This window comes from Eumetopias jubatus, unplaced genomic scaffold (genome assembly GCF_037043125.1).
Source record: "Eumetopias jubatus isolate StellerSeaLion01/CBP00866 unplaced genomic scaffold, mEumJub1_p1.0 scaffold_17, whole genome shotgun sequence".
In the NCBI taxonomy this organism is placed as follows: Eukaryota; Metazoa; Chordata; class Mammalia; order Carnivora; family Otariidae; genus Eumetopias; species Eumetopias jubatus.
In genome coordinates, this window is record NW_028274823.1 from 14244303 (window position 1) to 14258706 (window position 14404).

Genomic DNA, 14404 nt, shown 5'->3' on the forward strand with positions numbered 1-14404 from the left:
GTCGTTGCACTGAGAATTTTCTGACCCTGATTTGGGCAAGGCACTGTGTGGGGGTCAGGCCGGGGGACAGGTCAGATGATCTGTCAGATAAAGCACTACGGTTGTTCGGCATCTAAGCAAGAGGACGGAAGCAGGGGTGGTTTCCATCGGGATATTTCCACAACACTTTCCACTTCTTTCCATCAGACAGGGCCTGAGTGATTCAAAATTACTGCTTTACATCCTGTATAATAAAGGGCATAAGACCAGTGCCCAATGCTGAATATATTTTTTCAATATACTGAAGGAATTCATGAATACAAAGAACGCTCCAAACAAATAAATGCTGCACATAGCCTAACTTTAGAATCTGTGTCTGTTTTTAAACTCACTCTTTGGGGAAAATCATAAAAGGGCAGTTCAAGAAATGCCAAAGCATCAAGACCCATTTCAGTTCAACCGTCAGAAAGAACTTCTGATGTACCCCCAAGAGAACATCACAAGCGAACCTCATAATCACAAAAATACTGTCTCTGCCTGCCTTGGTTATCTCATTCATTCTTAATCTAAACCACTCTTCTTCCAGCTGGACGAGAATCTGTCACCATGGGAGGTTTTAAAAACTCTACCACCACGTATGGAGGCTGTCAGATTAACACGACTAATGCATTTTAAAATTCAAGTTTAGAATCAATAAGTGAATCTGTTCAGAAGAGGAACACCTTATACTCAATTCTATATCTTTCATCTAGTTACGGTTCTGGCTATAAAATTGTGAATTTAAAGGTTAGACATGCCCCTGTGGGCCCAGAGGTACATATATGATAGTTTTCCAAAATGCTCTGTTATCTACACCAAAACCATCTCTAGAATCTTTTGCAGTAAGGACTAAAACACTATTACTGAAAGCTGTAAGGCTTAGGAGAAAAGCAAACAGCACCAAAAATGGCTAATCTTAGGACTCGGCACAGGAGGCAAAAAAAAATAATATCCAAGATTTTCAATAGCTGAAGAAAATCACATTGAACTACCCCATGTCTGGTCGACAAGAGCTATACAGACTGCTAACATATGTATAAAAGTTATTTCATTCTTCACATTTACAAACAAAATGCTTGATATAGTAAAAAAAAAAAAATATGGCCCATGTGGTATAAACTCAAAAGGAACTTTGACCATTTATGTTTGGGGAATTCTGTCCAAAAGGAACAGAAACATATTTTATAATTAAGCCATGAAGAAACTATCCAGAAGACCATGCTAAAATGATCAAGAAACACTTGACTGCGGCCCCAAATTTTCTTACCATTTTTTCTTCCTTGGCAGGTGGACTTCGAAGAAAAAAGCAGAGAGGAGCAAAAAGAATATCAATTATTCCAATAATGGTCATGAGCCATGGAAATCCGATTGCCTTTGCGATAGCCCCACCAGCAGAAGGACCTTTCAGGAAACAGAGAATTAGACTGACCTCTCTCCAGATGTCTCACAGATAGGAAGGTACAAAAGTTTAAATAATTTTCGGGCGCCTGGGTGGCTCAGTTGGTTAAGCGACTGCCTTCGGCTCAGGCCACGATCCTGGGGTCCCGGGATCGAGTCCCACATCGGGCTCCCTGCTGAGCAGGGAGTCTGCTTCTCCCTCTGACCCTCCTCCCTCTCGTGTTCTCTATCTCTCATTCTCTCTCTCTCAAATAAATAAAATCTTTAAAAAAAAAAGTTTAAATGATTTTCAACCAGCATGATCATGCATTAAGCTAAAACATTGTTTTGAAAAGCCAGAGTCCTTACCTATGGCATATCCCATACAGAACGCCACATCTGCAATGGCATACACGCTCCCGTAGACAGACACGTGCCGCAGGTCGACCAGGTAGCCCATGATGGGCATCATTGATGAATCCACCATTCCTGTGGACAGTCAGGGAACATGGTCTATGGAAAATGGATGTAACCCAAAAATGTGGGGAATATTGGGGACTGTGTCCTAACCTCACAACCCCACCAGCTCTTCCCCAGTGGTCATCACCACCTGTGAGTCTCAAGGCAGGCTGCCCAAGGCATACACTTCACTGAGGACAGACTGCCGGTGGCTGAGGCTAGGACTGGAACCCCGGCCACCTTCGCCTGTTCTCCACCTTACCTCACCTTGTCCTCTACGGTCTGAAGGGCCCATCTTCCAGGGGAGGGCCTCCAGTCCTCTGGTGACTCACAGACCAGGCTTCACATCCAGTGGGGTGCTGGCTACTGGCTGTGTGGCCCCCTCACTTGCTTCCAGCTGGTGCTTTCCAGATTAACTCTCTTCTGGCCCACCGGCCCCTTGCCCTCAGCCAGGGGGCACATCTACAAACCTCACACACCCCTGGCCTCAGCCACACCTTAGCCTCACACGCAAACCATAAGAAGAAGCTGGAAAGTATCAGGGAAGATGGGAAGGAATCAGAACATGAAGTTGTCTGAGAGGTCACCCGGCCCTGCTCAGGGAAGAGACTGAAAGAGCTCTAATTTGGGGCTCAAACAAACACCACACCCAAGGCCAGTATTATAATCTCTTATTCCTTCAACAGGCCGGGACAGGAAGCATAAAGAGCATGTGTGCTGAGTCCTAGGTTCAAGTCCCTGGCGGGGTGAGCCCGGCCATTCTTCTCTCTCCAAACACTGGCTTCCCCATCCATAAAATGGTGCAGATAATGATCGGCTGAAAGGAGACTGTATCATCCGTGGACCCCTCCAGCAGGGTACTCCAAAGTTAGCTCCCTCACCCCCACCAAGGACTAGCGGCAAGAAGAGGAGGGAAGTTTCTTTCATTCAATGAGTATTCCTTGATCCCCTAACATGTGGAGGGTGCTGGGGCCATGGGGTGAACAAAATGGACAGAAGGGGCGGACGGGCCGCAAAGAGCTGAAATACGAATCACAGTTGTCATGGACACCATGAGGTGCTGTGTGAGGACAAACCTAACCCAGCCTGGGGAGTCTGCAGAGGCTCCCTTCTCTCTTTCCACAGTACCAAAGATTCAATTCTCGCCTTTAGCCTGTGATAGATTTAGCATTTACTTTTATTAGGTGCCATCTGTATATTACAAATGAGAAACAAATGTATACTATTTATAGAACATGTTCACGAGATTGTTCCTAACATGTGACTATTCCTCCCATTACAGACTCGTCCCCTTTGCCGGTGAGAAGTCCCGCAGCATGGTGGTGATCGATATCTCTGTTCACCTTTTCTGTACCACACCTCACCCCACCCCCCCGCCCGCCCTGGTTCATAGGAGCAGCTCAGTGCACAGACCTGAGCCCAAACAAACAGGCTCTGAGCAAGGGATTCTCTTGTTTGCCCGAGGGCAGCAACGGAGTATCCGTTTGCTTCTGTAAATATCAGGCTTTTAAAAATACTGGTTTTCTGGAAATAAAGGACTAGTACGCAGAAGCAGGTATCTATCTATAGATAGTGGTCAGGCTGTACTTGAACGTGGCTGCCCACAGCCTCCTCTCAAGCTTCCGGAAATTTTAGGTTGAGGAACTACAGTCTGCCCAAATCAACTAAGAAAGAGGAGATCTTTCTTAGTTGTGGGGAAAACAAAGTTTCAAATTTGGGCATAAGGTTATGGGACTTACCAATCGCAAAACCAACTCCAAAGTTGGGAGCTATGAGTCCATAAATGTTTTTTGCAAAAGGAATCTGTAAGAGGAAATAAACATTACACGAGAATCACCATATCCAACTGTAAATCTTCTGGGAAAACCTCTGGCCTGGGTGTGCATGTTTCCTTCTGAAGGAAATGGGAGGAAGGAAGAGGGTGGTGTTTGGGAAGAACCGGGACCTCCAAGTCTTTAAAAGTTGAAGCTGAAATGGGTTTTGCGACCACCAAGGAAAACTCGCTGACTGCCACAGTTGAGATGAGCCTGGACCACACTCCGCTTCTGACAAGAACCAGAAGGCCTCACTTGCGGTAGATACGGGCCGTTGGTAGAGGTGTTTTATTCTAGAAAAACATCTTGCTGTTGTTTCAGGCTAGTTGTTTGAAAGTGTTTTAAGACACTGTAATGTTTAAGATGATGAGGGGATAGTGACATATACACTATGCAACAAAATATACTACCTAACCTCCAACTGACATAAAATGAAAATGTATTCCTTGGAAAATCTTGTCCAAAATGTTTAAGATGATAAAAAAAAAAATCAGAGGAAAATGGAAGATGTCATAAAACCAAAAATCAACAAACTTTAAACAGCTATAAAAGGTTTCCTGGGGATCCTGGCCCAAAGCAAAGTTTTATTTACACACCATTACCACTTGTCAAATATCTTTTACTCACACATAAAATGCTGATTCCAACAATTATCATTCCTAGAAGAGCACAAAGCCACCTACCAAGAAAACAAAAAAAGCACCTTCAGTAAATGACCACTCCGATTTTTCCCCAGTCCAATTTTTCAATAGAAGTTAAAACAATTGCTTGTAATAACTAAGGCAGAAACATGTAGAATTTGCTTAAAAGAGATACATTATTCTAAGAGAGTGCTGTTTGAATTTCATCTTACCTCCCCATTTTGTGTGCGAGCATTCCAAAAATATTGGTTCCAATGAGATAAGAGATGCTAGCTGGCAAGAAAGCAATGCCTGTAAATTTATGAAAAGGACACCTTATCAGTATTGATTATCAGTCAAGTGTTAGAAAAAGTAATAATTGTCAGACACCACGATGGTGATTAGAACCGAGGAGAGAAGCCCTGGGGCCAGCACCCAAGCAGCTAATATCCGGCGGCTGACAGATCCAGACTGGCCTCAACGGGCCTGATCCATCCTCACAAAGCTGCTGAGACACTCCAGAAATGAAATCCATTCCTCTATCAACAGCTCCATCTTGCCTGGGGGTGGCTACACGCGCGGCCTGGCTTGGGCATCTCCCGCCACAGGAGCGGGGCCACTGCGACCCCACACACGCCGAGCAGTAGCACCGCCCGCTCCGGCCTCACCCCTTTGTTACTTTACCACAAGGAGGAAGACACAGGCATTGGGGGAAAAAAACGGGAACATTAAGGACCAAGAAAAAAGTTAAAATCATCCCAAACCCCATCACTCAGAGAATGAGCATGGGGATCTCCTCCCATAAGTTTATACACACAAGTTCATACACACACAGATAAATGTGTGTCCATGGGATTTTAAGAAAAAACAAAAAACAAAATATGGGTTTGTACTACTGTTCTACATCCTGCTTCTTTCAACTAGCTTTATGAACATCTTTCCATGTCTAAAAAAAAATAAATGTCCATGTGGTCCTTTTCTGTGGCCAAGTCACGTGACGGTCATTGACATGTCCAAGGTTTCCATGCTCTCCCAGAGACCTGTCGTCCCCAGGCCAAGCCTGTGCCAGTTTCCAGGTGCGGGTGGTGGTGGTCGCCTTAAACGTCATCTCTGCATTAAACAGAAAGTCCTCGTCGAGTGTGACCTGCCTGGCTGCTGGGGATTTGTCCACATCAGCTCCGTGTGGTCCCCATCGGTTATCAGGACAACAGACAATCTCTTCTCAAAAGATGGCTTTTCAAACTAGTCATACTTTTGATGTTCTTCTTGGACTCAGTTATACCAGATTTGATTCTAAGCCTTGCCCACTCATGGTGAACATTGCTCTGTCCTCAATCCCATGACTGTACAAGCCAGACACACATGCCATATACTAGATGGTCAGCAGGTAGGCACTGGAAATGCACAGGGCCTGGGGCCTTTCCTGTCCCTGCAGCTCAGCAGCGTGCAGACAGACAAGTGTGATCTCGGCCCTTCAAGGATAGAGCAGCCTCTCCCTGCATCTCTCTAAGCACGAATGCAAGCCATCAAACCCTCCAGAGAGGCTGAGCCTTCTAGCACAGGAGGGACTTCAAAATGATTAGGTTCAGGAGTGAAATCCAAAACCAAATCATCCTAGGCTTGGTGATCTGGGAAATAATAATAAAGAGCAATCTCATTTTCATGTTCCAGGAAACCATTTCCGTCACACTTGTCATAGGGGCAGCCAAATGATTGTTGGGTGTAATCGGATTCAGCAAACGTGCCTGATAACACGGGCCCGGCTCAGTGCTACAGTGAAGACAATGACCACAGCGTGGCTCTAGTCGCCATGAGCACGTCTTCAAAGGAAGGAAGCAGATGACGCCTGAACTGGAACATGTCTATGTCAGGGACTAACACAGGTACGGATGCAGGGCTCTGGGAACCCAGATGCTCCCCAAAGCAGCCGGTAATTAGGCCTAACCTTGACCACAACATAGTCGAGTTAGTCTGGAGACACAGGAAATCACGAAGGCCTTGGTCTCAGGATGAGTGTCTCTGGGGTTCGGGGAGGAGGTAAAGGAAGGAAGGAAGCAAAGTATGAGACAAATAACAGCACAGGGGTCATGATAAAGAGCCACCAACATTGGGCCTCAGCGTCCAAGAAACAAAAGGAAAACGGAGGGGAAGGGCCTCGACCCCCTCCAGGAAAGCAGCTGCGCTTCCTCCCAGACGATTACTGCTCTAGAGGACTGAGGTCACAGATTGGAAGATCCAATTCTTCTAGAAAAGCCTGAACTCAGGGTCTTCCATGAAATCTTCTGGGATTTGTAAACGTTGGCAACTAATTTTTTAAAAACATATAGCCCTCGCAGGCTGACACTGAGGCAGCCAACCAAACCCCACCTATGGGCTGAATTCCGGTCCACAAAACACCGCCGTAACCTGGAGCCAAAGGATGTGGGTTGCAAAGAACCCGGCCGGGAGCCCTGCTTCCTGGTGAGTCCTGACTCTAGGAGCAAAGCCTCAAAGCAGGGTCAGCAACGTGCTCCAGAGGAAGCCACAGATCTGCTACAGCTTCCTGACTTACGAATGGGGTGCTAGGCTCACCCGTGGGACCCGCATGTAGACGCACCTGATTTTCCATAGACGGCAAATACTCTCAGGTGGCAAACTCCAGTTTCATGCTTCTCCAGGAGAAAGCACCGGAAGTAAGGCAAGAAGCAAGATGTTCATTTCAGCTAGACACAGACTAGCGGAGGCTCCAGTGGGTCGCTGTAACCTCTCAGAGCCCAAGAAACAGTGGACCGCTTCTCCAGCACTCACCTCATAGGAAGGCTTTGGGGTTCCAAGGGCAACTAGTCCTCTCCGTCTGATTCCCCTGCCCTGTCCTTCCCTGTGAGCTCCTTCCTGGCATTTCACCCTGGCGGGCTGGCCTTCCCCAAACTGCAGTGATCTCCTAGCGGGCAGAGGGGACCACAACACCTGTTCCCACCGCCCAGCTCCAGGTGGCACACAGGCGATGCTCAGAACACGGCTGATCACTTAGAGAAAAAAACCCGTGTAAGGACACTGACTTCACAGAACCAAAAGTATTGAGGGACGCCAATGTCCCTTGAAGGCAGGGCCCCCTTTGTCCAGCAGCCTGCCTCCGGTGGGTGAGAGACGACAGTGTAGTCTGGAGCCAGGATCCTCTTTTCTTGACTTCCAGCTTCGGACCTCAGCCTCCAAGCCCCTGAGAGCTGATCTGCCACAGCTTCGGCATCCTCTGCATTGCCAGGGCCCCCACCGCCCCACACAACCGACAGAACCCGTTCTAGGAACTCAAAGAAACCTAGAAACCTCAGTGTGCCTCCCACAGCAGCCTGCCTGGTGTCCCAAGAGACCACCTGGCTTTGCTCAGAAAGACCCGGGCTGGGAGCACTGCTCTTCCAGACAGATCCTTAAGGACAATTCCTGTGAGGTGCAGGTGTCCTAACACCAAGCCCAAAATTTGCCATCACTTCCACCCACTGGTCCTGGTGTGCATTCTGGAACCTTCCACCTCCTCCCCCAGCCAGGCCACCAGCACAAGAGAAAATGCCTCCCACCCACGGTTGGGCTTCCCCAGCGAACCACCACCAGGGCTCCAGGGTCGTTCCCAGTGGCTGGGCATCCACTGCCACCCTCGTGTACAAGTTCAAGTCACTCCTCTACCTTGAAACACGGTGCCCAGAACTGCCCCTGCCCAGCTCCATGCTGGGTGCACAACACGTGACCATAGCCCCTGGGGAAGGACCAAGGGAATGGTGGAGCTGGCTCCACCATCTGGCCCCTGGGCCACTCCGGGCTCTGGAGGCAGTCACGCCTGTTCCACACCCGGGGAGCCGCCGCTAACACTCACACAACCTTCGAGGGGCTCACAGCGCACCGACCCGCACCCCCACCCCGTCCCTGCTGGCCTCTGGGGGGCGTCTTCCACCCTAGGGCAGGACTCTACCTTCTCACCAGAGGGATTCCTCCTTGTCCTTTTCAGACTTTGGTTGGTGCCAGGGGAGATCTTTTAGGATCTGTCACCAACTGGGCAATTTTGTCCCTCCCCAAACCCGTATCCCCTGCAAATGCGATAAAAAAGTCTTTGTCCGCCTCTTCCTGAAACAAGGAGGAACGTGTTGACGGGCCGGCTTGCACACAGTGCAGGGGCCACACGTGGGAGCCTCCCCTTCTGCTGGGCCGCTGCTCTCCTCACAGGGGTGCCCGCACCTCCTCACTCGCCCCTGCACCTATGAGAAAGTTCATCCACGGGGATCGTCCGCCCACCCCTGTGCTTCCATGGAAAGCCCGGCTTTGACCACCGGCTCAACGGGCACAAGAGGGCAAGGCTCAACCCACCACGAAGCCCCCAAGGAGCTGATGCTGGACACGCAGCCCCAGAGGGATGGTGGGAATGCGTCCATGGGCTTCTTCCGAGCTCCAGATGATCCATTCCTGAGGCCGCCATCTACCTCCTCTAAAAATTATGGCCAAAAACGCCGCTTTCAACAAAAGCCGTCATGCGTCCCCTGGGCACCTGGTAAGATTGTTTTGCTTTGACTTCGCAGCTTACAGTCTTTTTCCAGAAATGCTGAGGGAAGCAGAGGGGCAGAAGGGCTTTCCTTTTGACACTGAACTGGAGAGGGAGCTGACACATGACCTTGCACCGGGAGGGGAGGCTGCCCGGGCCTCCCGAGACTCCTGGCGGGTCCTCACCTCCACCCTCGGTCCTTGTACCGCATCCCCCGCCCCCTGGTGGCCTCCTCACCCCAAGGCTCCAAGGGGCCTGAGGGGCTCTGGGAGAGGTGCTCCGTGCACACTGGGGAGGACATGGCAGAACAGGTGCAGATACGGGATTCTCTTGAAACACAAGTCCATGTCGGAGGCAGGAAGGGCGTGAGCTCAGGGTGGAAAGATGCAACCCGCGGACCATCTGGCCCAGGAGATAAGCCCAACGAGAGGATCTCCTGATAAAACCGAGGTGGCCTGCAGCCTGTTATCTAACCCGGAAGGCTCCAGCCTCTGATGGACTTCAAGGACTTTCTTTAAAGAAAGCCTCACTGCGTCTGGAGAGGAAAATGATGGAGCAGCCGAGGTGCCCTGCTCATGGCCAAGATGCATTCAGTCAGGAAAGAAGTCAGGTGGGGACATGAGAAACACCAGAGAAGGGCCTCAGCCCAAGAGCGCTCGCAAAGCGAACACAGAGGCTCCGTGGACCCCGCAGTGCACACACCAAGTGCCGCCTCCTGGAAACACCTGGAGGCCCAAACCACCATGGGGAGAAATGGCGCCCACGGGGTTAACAGCCAGCATCAGCAATAAGACAGGAAGAGCGGCTCTTCATCTTTTATAAAACTCCCAGTTAGAAAAAGTCCTTCCCTCTGCAAAGTGGTATGCCTTCCCTGGGAGCTTTGAGTCTCTGGGTTTCCTCTGGCATCTCCCTTGCCAGGAGGTTCTGAGCTAAATTTCTAAGAACTAGCCTTAGGTTTGCTCCAAGAAGCCTTCCTCTGTCGCTGAATGACTCTTGCTGTTTGGGGCGTGGTTTTGATTTTGTTCGTGACATCATTTACATACCCTAAAACGCCCCCTTTGCAAGTGTACCATTCACAGGGTTGCGCAACCATCAGCACTATGCGTTTCCAAACTACTTTTATCGCCCCAAAGAGAGACCCACACCCATTAGCAGCACCCCCTCATCCTGCCCTGTCCCAAGCAATTTGGGCCTTTTTAAGGAAGGATTATTTGATGAAAGAACACAGCAATCAGTGCAGCGTCCATGAGGGCTGGGGTAGGGACAAGTGTGAACCAGGAAGCAGCATCTAGCAAGATGCCATGGCAGAGGGAATAGAAAGTTGCCTGCGGGAAGGCTGGGGGCACTATAAATGTCAGCTTCACTTGGAACTGAGAATCTCCATCCGAAGATGGCAATTTATAAGCTGAGAGAACTATGAAAAGAAAATAAATCCCCAGGAAGGATAATCAATAAATTCTTAAAGAAAAAGGTGTGCGTGCAGGGACTAGCTGTCCAGATACTCAACAGTGTTCTAAAGCTCCAGTAATCAAATAGGAGGATCTTGACACAGAAATTCCTGCTGACCAATAGAACAGAAGAGAGAACCCAGAAACAGACCCAAGGACACACAGTCATTTCAAGTATGATAAAGTTGGGAAAAATTGGGTGGACACTCAGGGTAACTGGCTAGTCATACAGAAAACAGTAACACCAGATCCTTCTCACACGCCATGCACCTAAATTAAGACCTTGTAAATCCAAGATTTTAATGTAAAAAACAAATCATAAATGAGGAGAAAATACATATGACAAAAATAATCTCCACACGGGAAAGGTCTCACCTTGAAATGACAAGGACACGAAGGGGCAGACCACTAACCCTGACTTAGAGGCATCTTAAATGTTCTGAGTGTGGGGGGCGGGGAATCCATTTATAAACTCAAAAGACGTACAAGACAGAGGCAATATTTGCGAAACATCTGATAAAGGATTAATATCAATATGCAAAGAACATTTAAAATCAGTAAGGACAAAACTCCCCAGAAAAAATGGGCAAAGTATATTAATAAGAAATCCATGTAGAGGAAATAGATATAACTAAGAAACATATGTAAAAATGCTCAACTGTAAAGAATTTGTAAAAAGAAATAAAAACGAGACCCCCCCCCACCTTCTCACATACACAACTGGGGAAGACAATACTTGTGTTAGTGCAATGTTACTAATTATCGAATGCCCACCTAACTTTCAGGAATTTGCACACAGAAATACTTGCAAACACTAACGGGAATACATGTAAGAATATCTTGCTACAAGTATGGTTTCTAAATGGCAAAAACGAATTAACCCAAATGTCCAACAATAGGAACCGGCGGAAAATTTATGGTATAACCTTATTTATGATACAACCTTAAAATAGAACGATACCCAATCGTTAAAATGAATGTTGGGCACACTGAATCTATAGGTTTTTCTCTATTCCTATCCCAAATTCCGTTTAATAAAGGAACAAAAGAAAACTCCACACCCTCCCCTTAATGCCCAAAAACAAACAAAAGGAGAAAGGAGAAAACGCGGTGAGAGGGAGGAAGCAGCAGAGTGAAAGCAGTGATAGACACAGCAGAAAACACTGGAACCTTCCACCTGCACTGCACATGGGGCAGCCAACAAGAAGGAACAGCTTTCGTGCCTCAGAACCCAGTCTATTCAGGAACTGAAGGCTCCAGGTACTGTGAATGTAAGGCTGAGTCTGTCAACTGGAAAGAGGGTTGAAAGGCTGTTTGAGGAGCACTTGGACCCTGCCAGCTCTCAATCACTCACCCTGGCAGGAGAACAGCTTCTTTAGAGAAACAAGCTCAACTGGCCCAGGGAGCCCAGGCAGCATGGAGACCAGGGATAACACGAGAGGCTGAGAAAGGAAGGGAGTGGAAGTCTTCCTACTAAATGGTAAGAGGCTGTTATTTCAACAGCCTTTCCACACATCCAAAAACCACTTAGAGTAAATATGAAAGGGCTCTTCAAATTTAAGATATGAAGACACCAATTACAAAAATTTAATAGACAGTTTAGAAAATGAAGATGAAGAAATCAGTTATAGGGGTGCCTGGGTGGCTCAGATGGTTAAGCCTCTGCCTTCAGCTCAGGTCGTGATCTCTGGGTTCTGGGATCAAGCCCCACATCAGACTCCCTGCTCAGCAGGGAGTCTGCTTCTCCCTCTGCCTCTCCCCACCGCTTGTGTGTGCATGCTCTCTCTCTCTCTCAAATGAATAAAATCTTTAAAAAAAAAAATCAGTGGAAATAAGAAAAAGCAAGACAAGAAATTAAAAGGATAAAGCACAGAGGGTCCAACATCAAACCAACAAGGGTAACAGTAAAAGAAAGAAAATGGAGTAGAGGAGAGGATTAAGTAAGGAAATAATACAAAATGGTTTCCCAGAACTAAAAGGAGGAGCTTCCCAAGTGAACAGGCTAACCAAGCAAGTGCCCAGTAGAAGAAAACAGACCCCACTGCAAAAACCATCATGGACGCTCATAACCTAGAGAGGAAGAGATCCTTTCAGCACTTACAGGGGATGGGGAATGAGAAGGACACTAGCCTCCTCAACAACAACCCTGGACACTAGAGCACAATAGGGCAGTGGCCTCAAAACTGAAGAAAAATAATTTCCAACCAAGAATCATATACCCAAATAGACTAAGTCAACCAAACATGAGAATAAAGATGTTTGTTGATATGCAGGATCTCTGAAAATTTACATGCCATGCACCATCTCTCAGAAAGCAGCTAGAGGATGTGTTCTATCATAATGCTAGAGTAAACCGAGAGAAAGGAATATAGAGAAGGATACAGGAAACAGAAGAGAGGCAAAGATGCCCAGATACTGGAAGAGGAAAGTCCTAGGATGACCTAGTGGTAAGTCCAGACTGGAGCAAGACAGAGTAATGTGAGGCAAATGTCCACAAAGAAGCAAAAACACAAATAGATTAGGCTTGCTGATGTACTTGGCCACATTTAGAGGGCCTTTAACTTCTGCCAGAGAGTTTGGGTATATGTCCATAAATGCTACATTGAAAACTAAGAAAATGGAAAGACATGGCCATGACTAACTCCAGGAAAAACAAAAGTCTGTAAAAAGAAATAATCACAAAACTCTATATAGCTCTTCTTTGAACAATATTTACACAGTCACAATAATGTCAATACTGAATGCCAATCTAACCAACAACCGTAATATAACTGTTTTAGAAAAACAGAAGTTGAGAAAACAGGTGAGTTGGTTATTTGATGTTTTCAGGTAGAATAATGGCATTAAATCTCCATCTACCACATTAGGGAGCTAGTAGACAATGTCAGAAATTGGAGAACTTAAAAAAAAAAAAAAGACAGCAGTTACACTTATTATTTAGAGACATAATTTAGCAGAAAAAAACAACCAAAAGCGTTGAAGGTTATCAAATCTGAGGAAGGGGGTTGGAGATGGGGAGGTATAGGTCAAAGACTACTGGCTTTTTCATTATAATTCTAGTAATGCTAGTAATGTTTAACTTAAACGTTAAGTACATGTGTAACTGGTAAAAATTTAATTAATTTTCAAAATTAAATCTACCCATCTGACCTGGAAACATGAACAAACAAGAGGTCACACAGTGATACAATTGGGAAGATTCCACTTGCGTTGGGCTTTTAAGCATTTCCTACATGGTGATAAATGCAGAACCATCTGGGAAAAGACACAAAACTATTAAAAATGAGTATCATGGAGGACTGGGCTGGGAGGAAAAAGATGAACATGAGATTTTAAGATTTATTTCCTTGCTCTGGGTCTGTTTTTTAAATAATAAAGTATGTATTACTGTCTAAATTAGAAATGCTAAAATTAATCCTCTTAAATCCTGCTTGTTAGCCTCTTTCACATAAATTTTATTGCTGTCCACACACATTTAACATAACTAGTCTAATTCAGAAACATGGGGAGACACTGAATGTATTTTTGTGCTCTCGTTTCTGCCCACGTCTGATGCCTCTATGCTAATTCTGTATCCATCAGGGATGATTAAAAAAAAAAAAAAACTGGAGCTGAAACAGACCCCAAAGCTCACTGCAACCCTAAGCACGGACCCCATTGTCAAAGAGAAACCATCATTTTATCATCCTGGTACCTGCAGCTTGGCAGGGCTACAATGATAGGACTTGCCCTGAGGACAAAAATTCTAGAACCAGAAGCACCCACTCCAGTCCTTACCCAGCTGCCACTTGCGGGAACACATGGTCTCCATCATCCAGATGGGTAGGGCTGGCTCCAGCATGGCAATCCCCATGTTTGCAAAGCAGATGGACCCTTCAAGGGAGGGAGAGGGTTAGTGTGCTTCCATTTTGGGTGTTGAGCATCTCTTACTGATTCCAAAGACAGTTAAACCCCACATGCCCACAGCCAGAACAATCCATTTGGAGGCCCAGAACTTCTATTTGTGAGGAAAAGATAGACAACAGGTCAAGGGGAGACTGGGGAAGTTGGGTTTATTATTACTATCATCATCATCATTATTCTTATTAAATAATAATTAAATATTAAGTTAAATCTATTAAAATGAAATACTAATAACTGAAATCAAGTATTAAATTTAAACAA

At 46.6% G+C, this 14404-nt stretch overlaps 1 protein-coding gene across 1 annotated transcript in view; it reads right to left on the reverse strand.

Moving 5' to 3' along the window:
- The window catches only part of SLC18A2 (solute carrier family 18 member A2), a 36807-nt gene that overhangs the window by 7297 nt on the left and 15106 nt on the right, over window positions 1-14404 (reverse strand). The window contains exons 10-15 of the mRNA XM_028121844.2: window positions 14018-14113; window positions 4522-4600; window positions 4296-4347; window positions 3594-3657; window positions 1765-1884; window positions 1286-1419 (exon numbers count right to left, since the gene is read on the reverse strand). Of these exons, the coding sequence (XP_027977645.1) occupies window positions 1286-1419; window positions 1765-1884; window positions 3594-3657; window positions 4296-4347; window positions 4522-4600; window positions 14018-14113 (545 nt within the window). The remainder of the gene's footprint in view (window positions 1-1285; window positions 1420-1764; window positions 1885-3593; window positions 3658-4295; window positions 4348-4521; window positions 4601-14017; window positions 14114-14404) is intronic.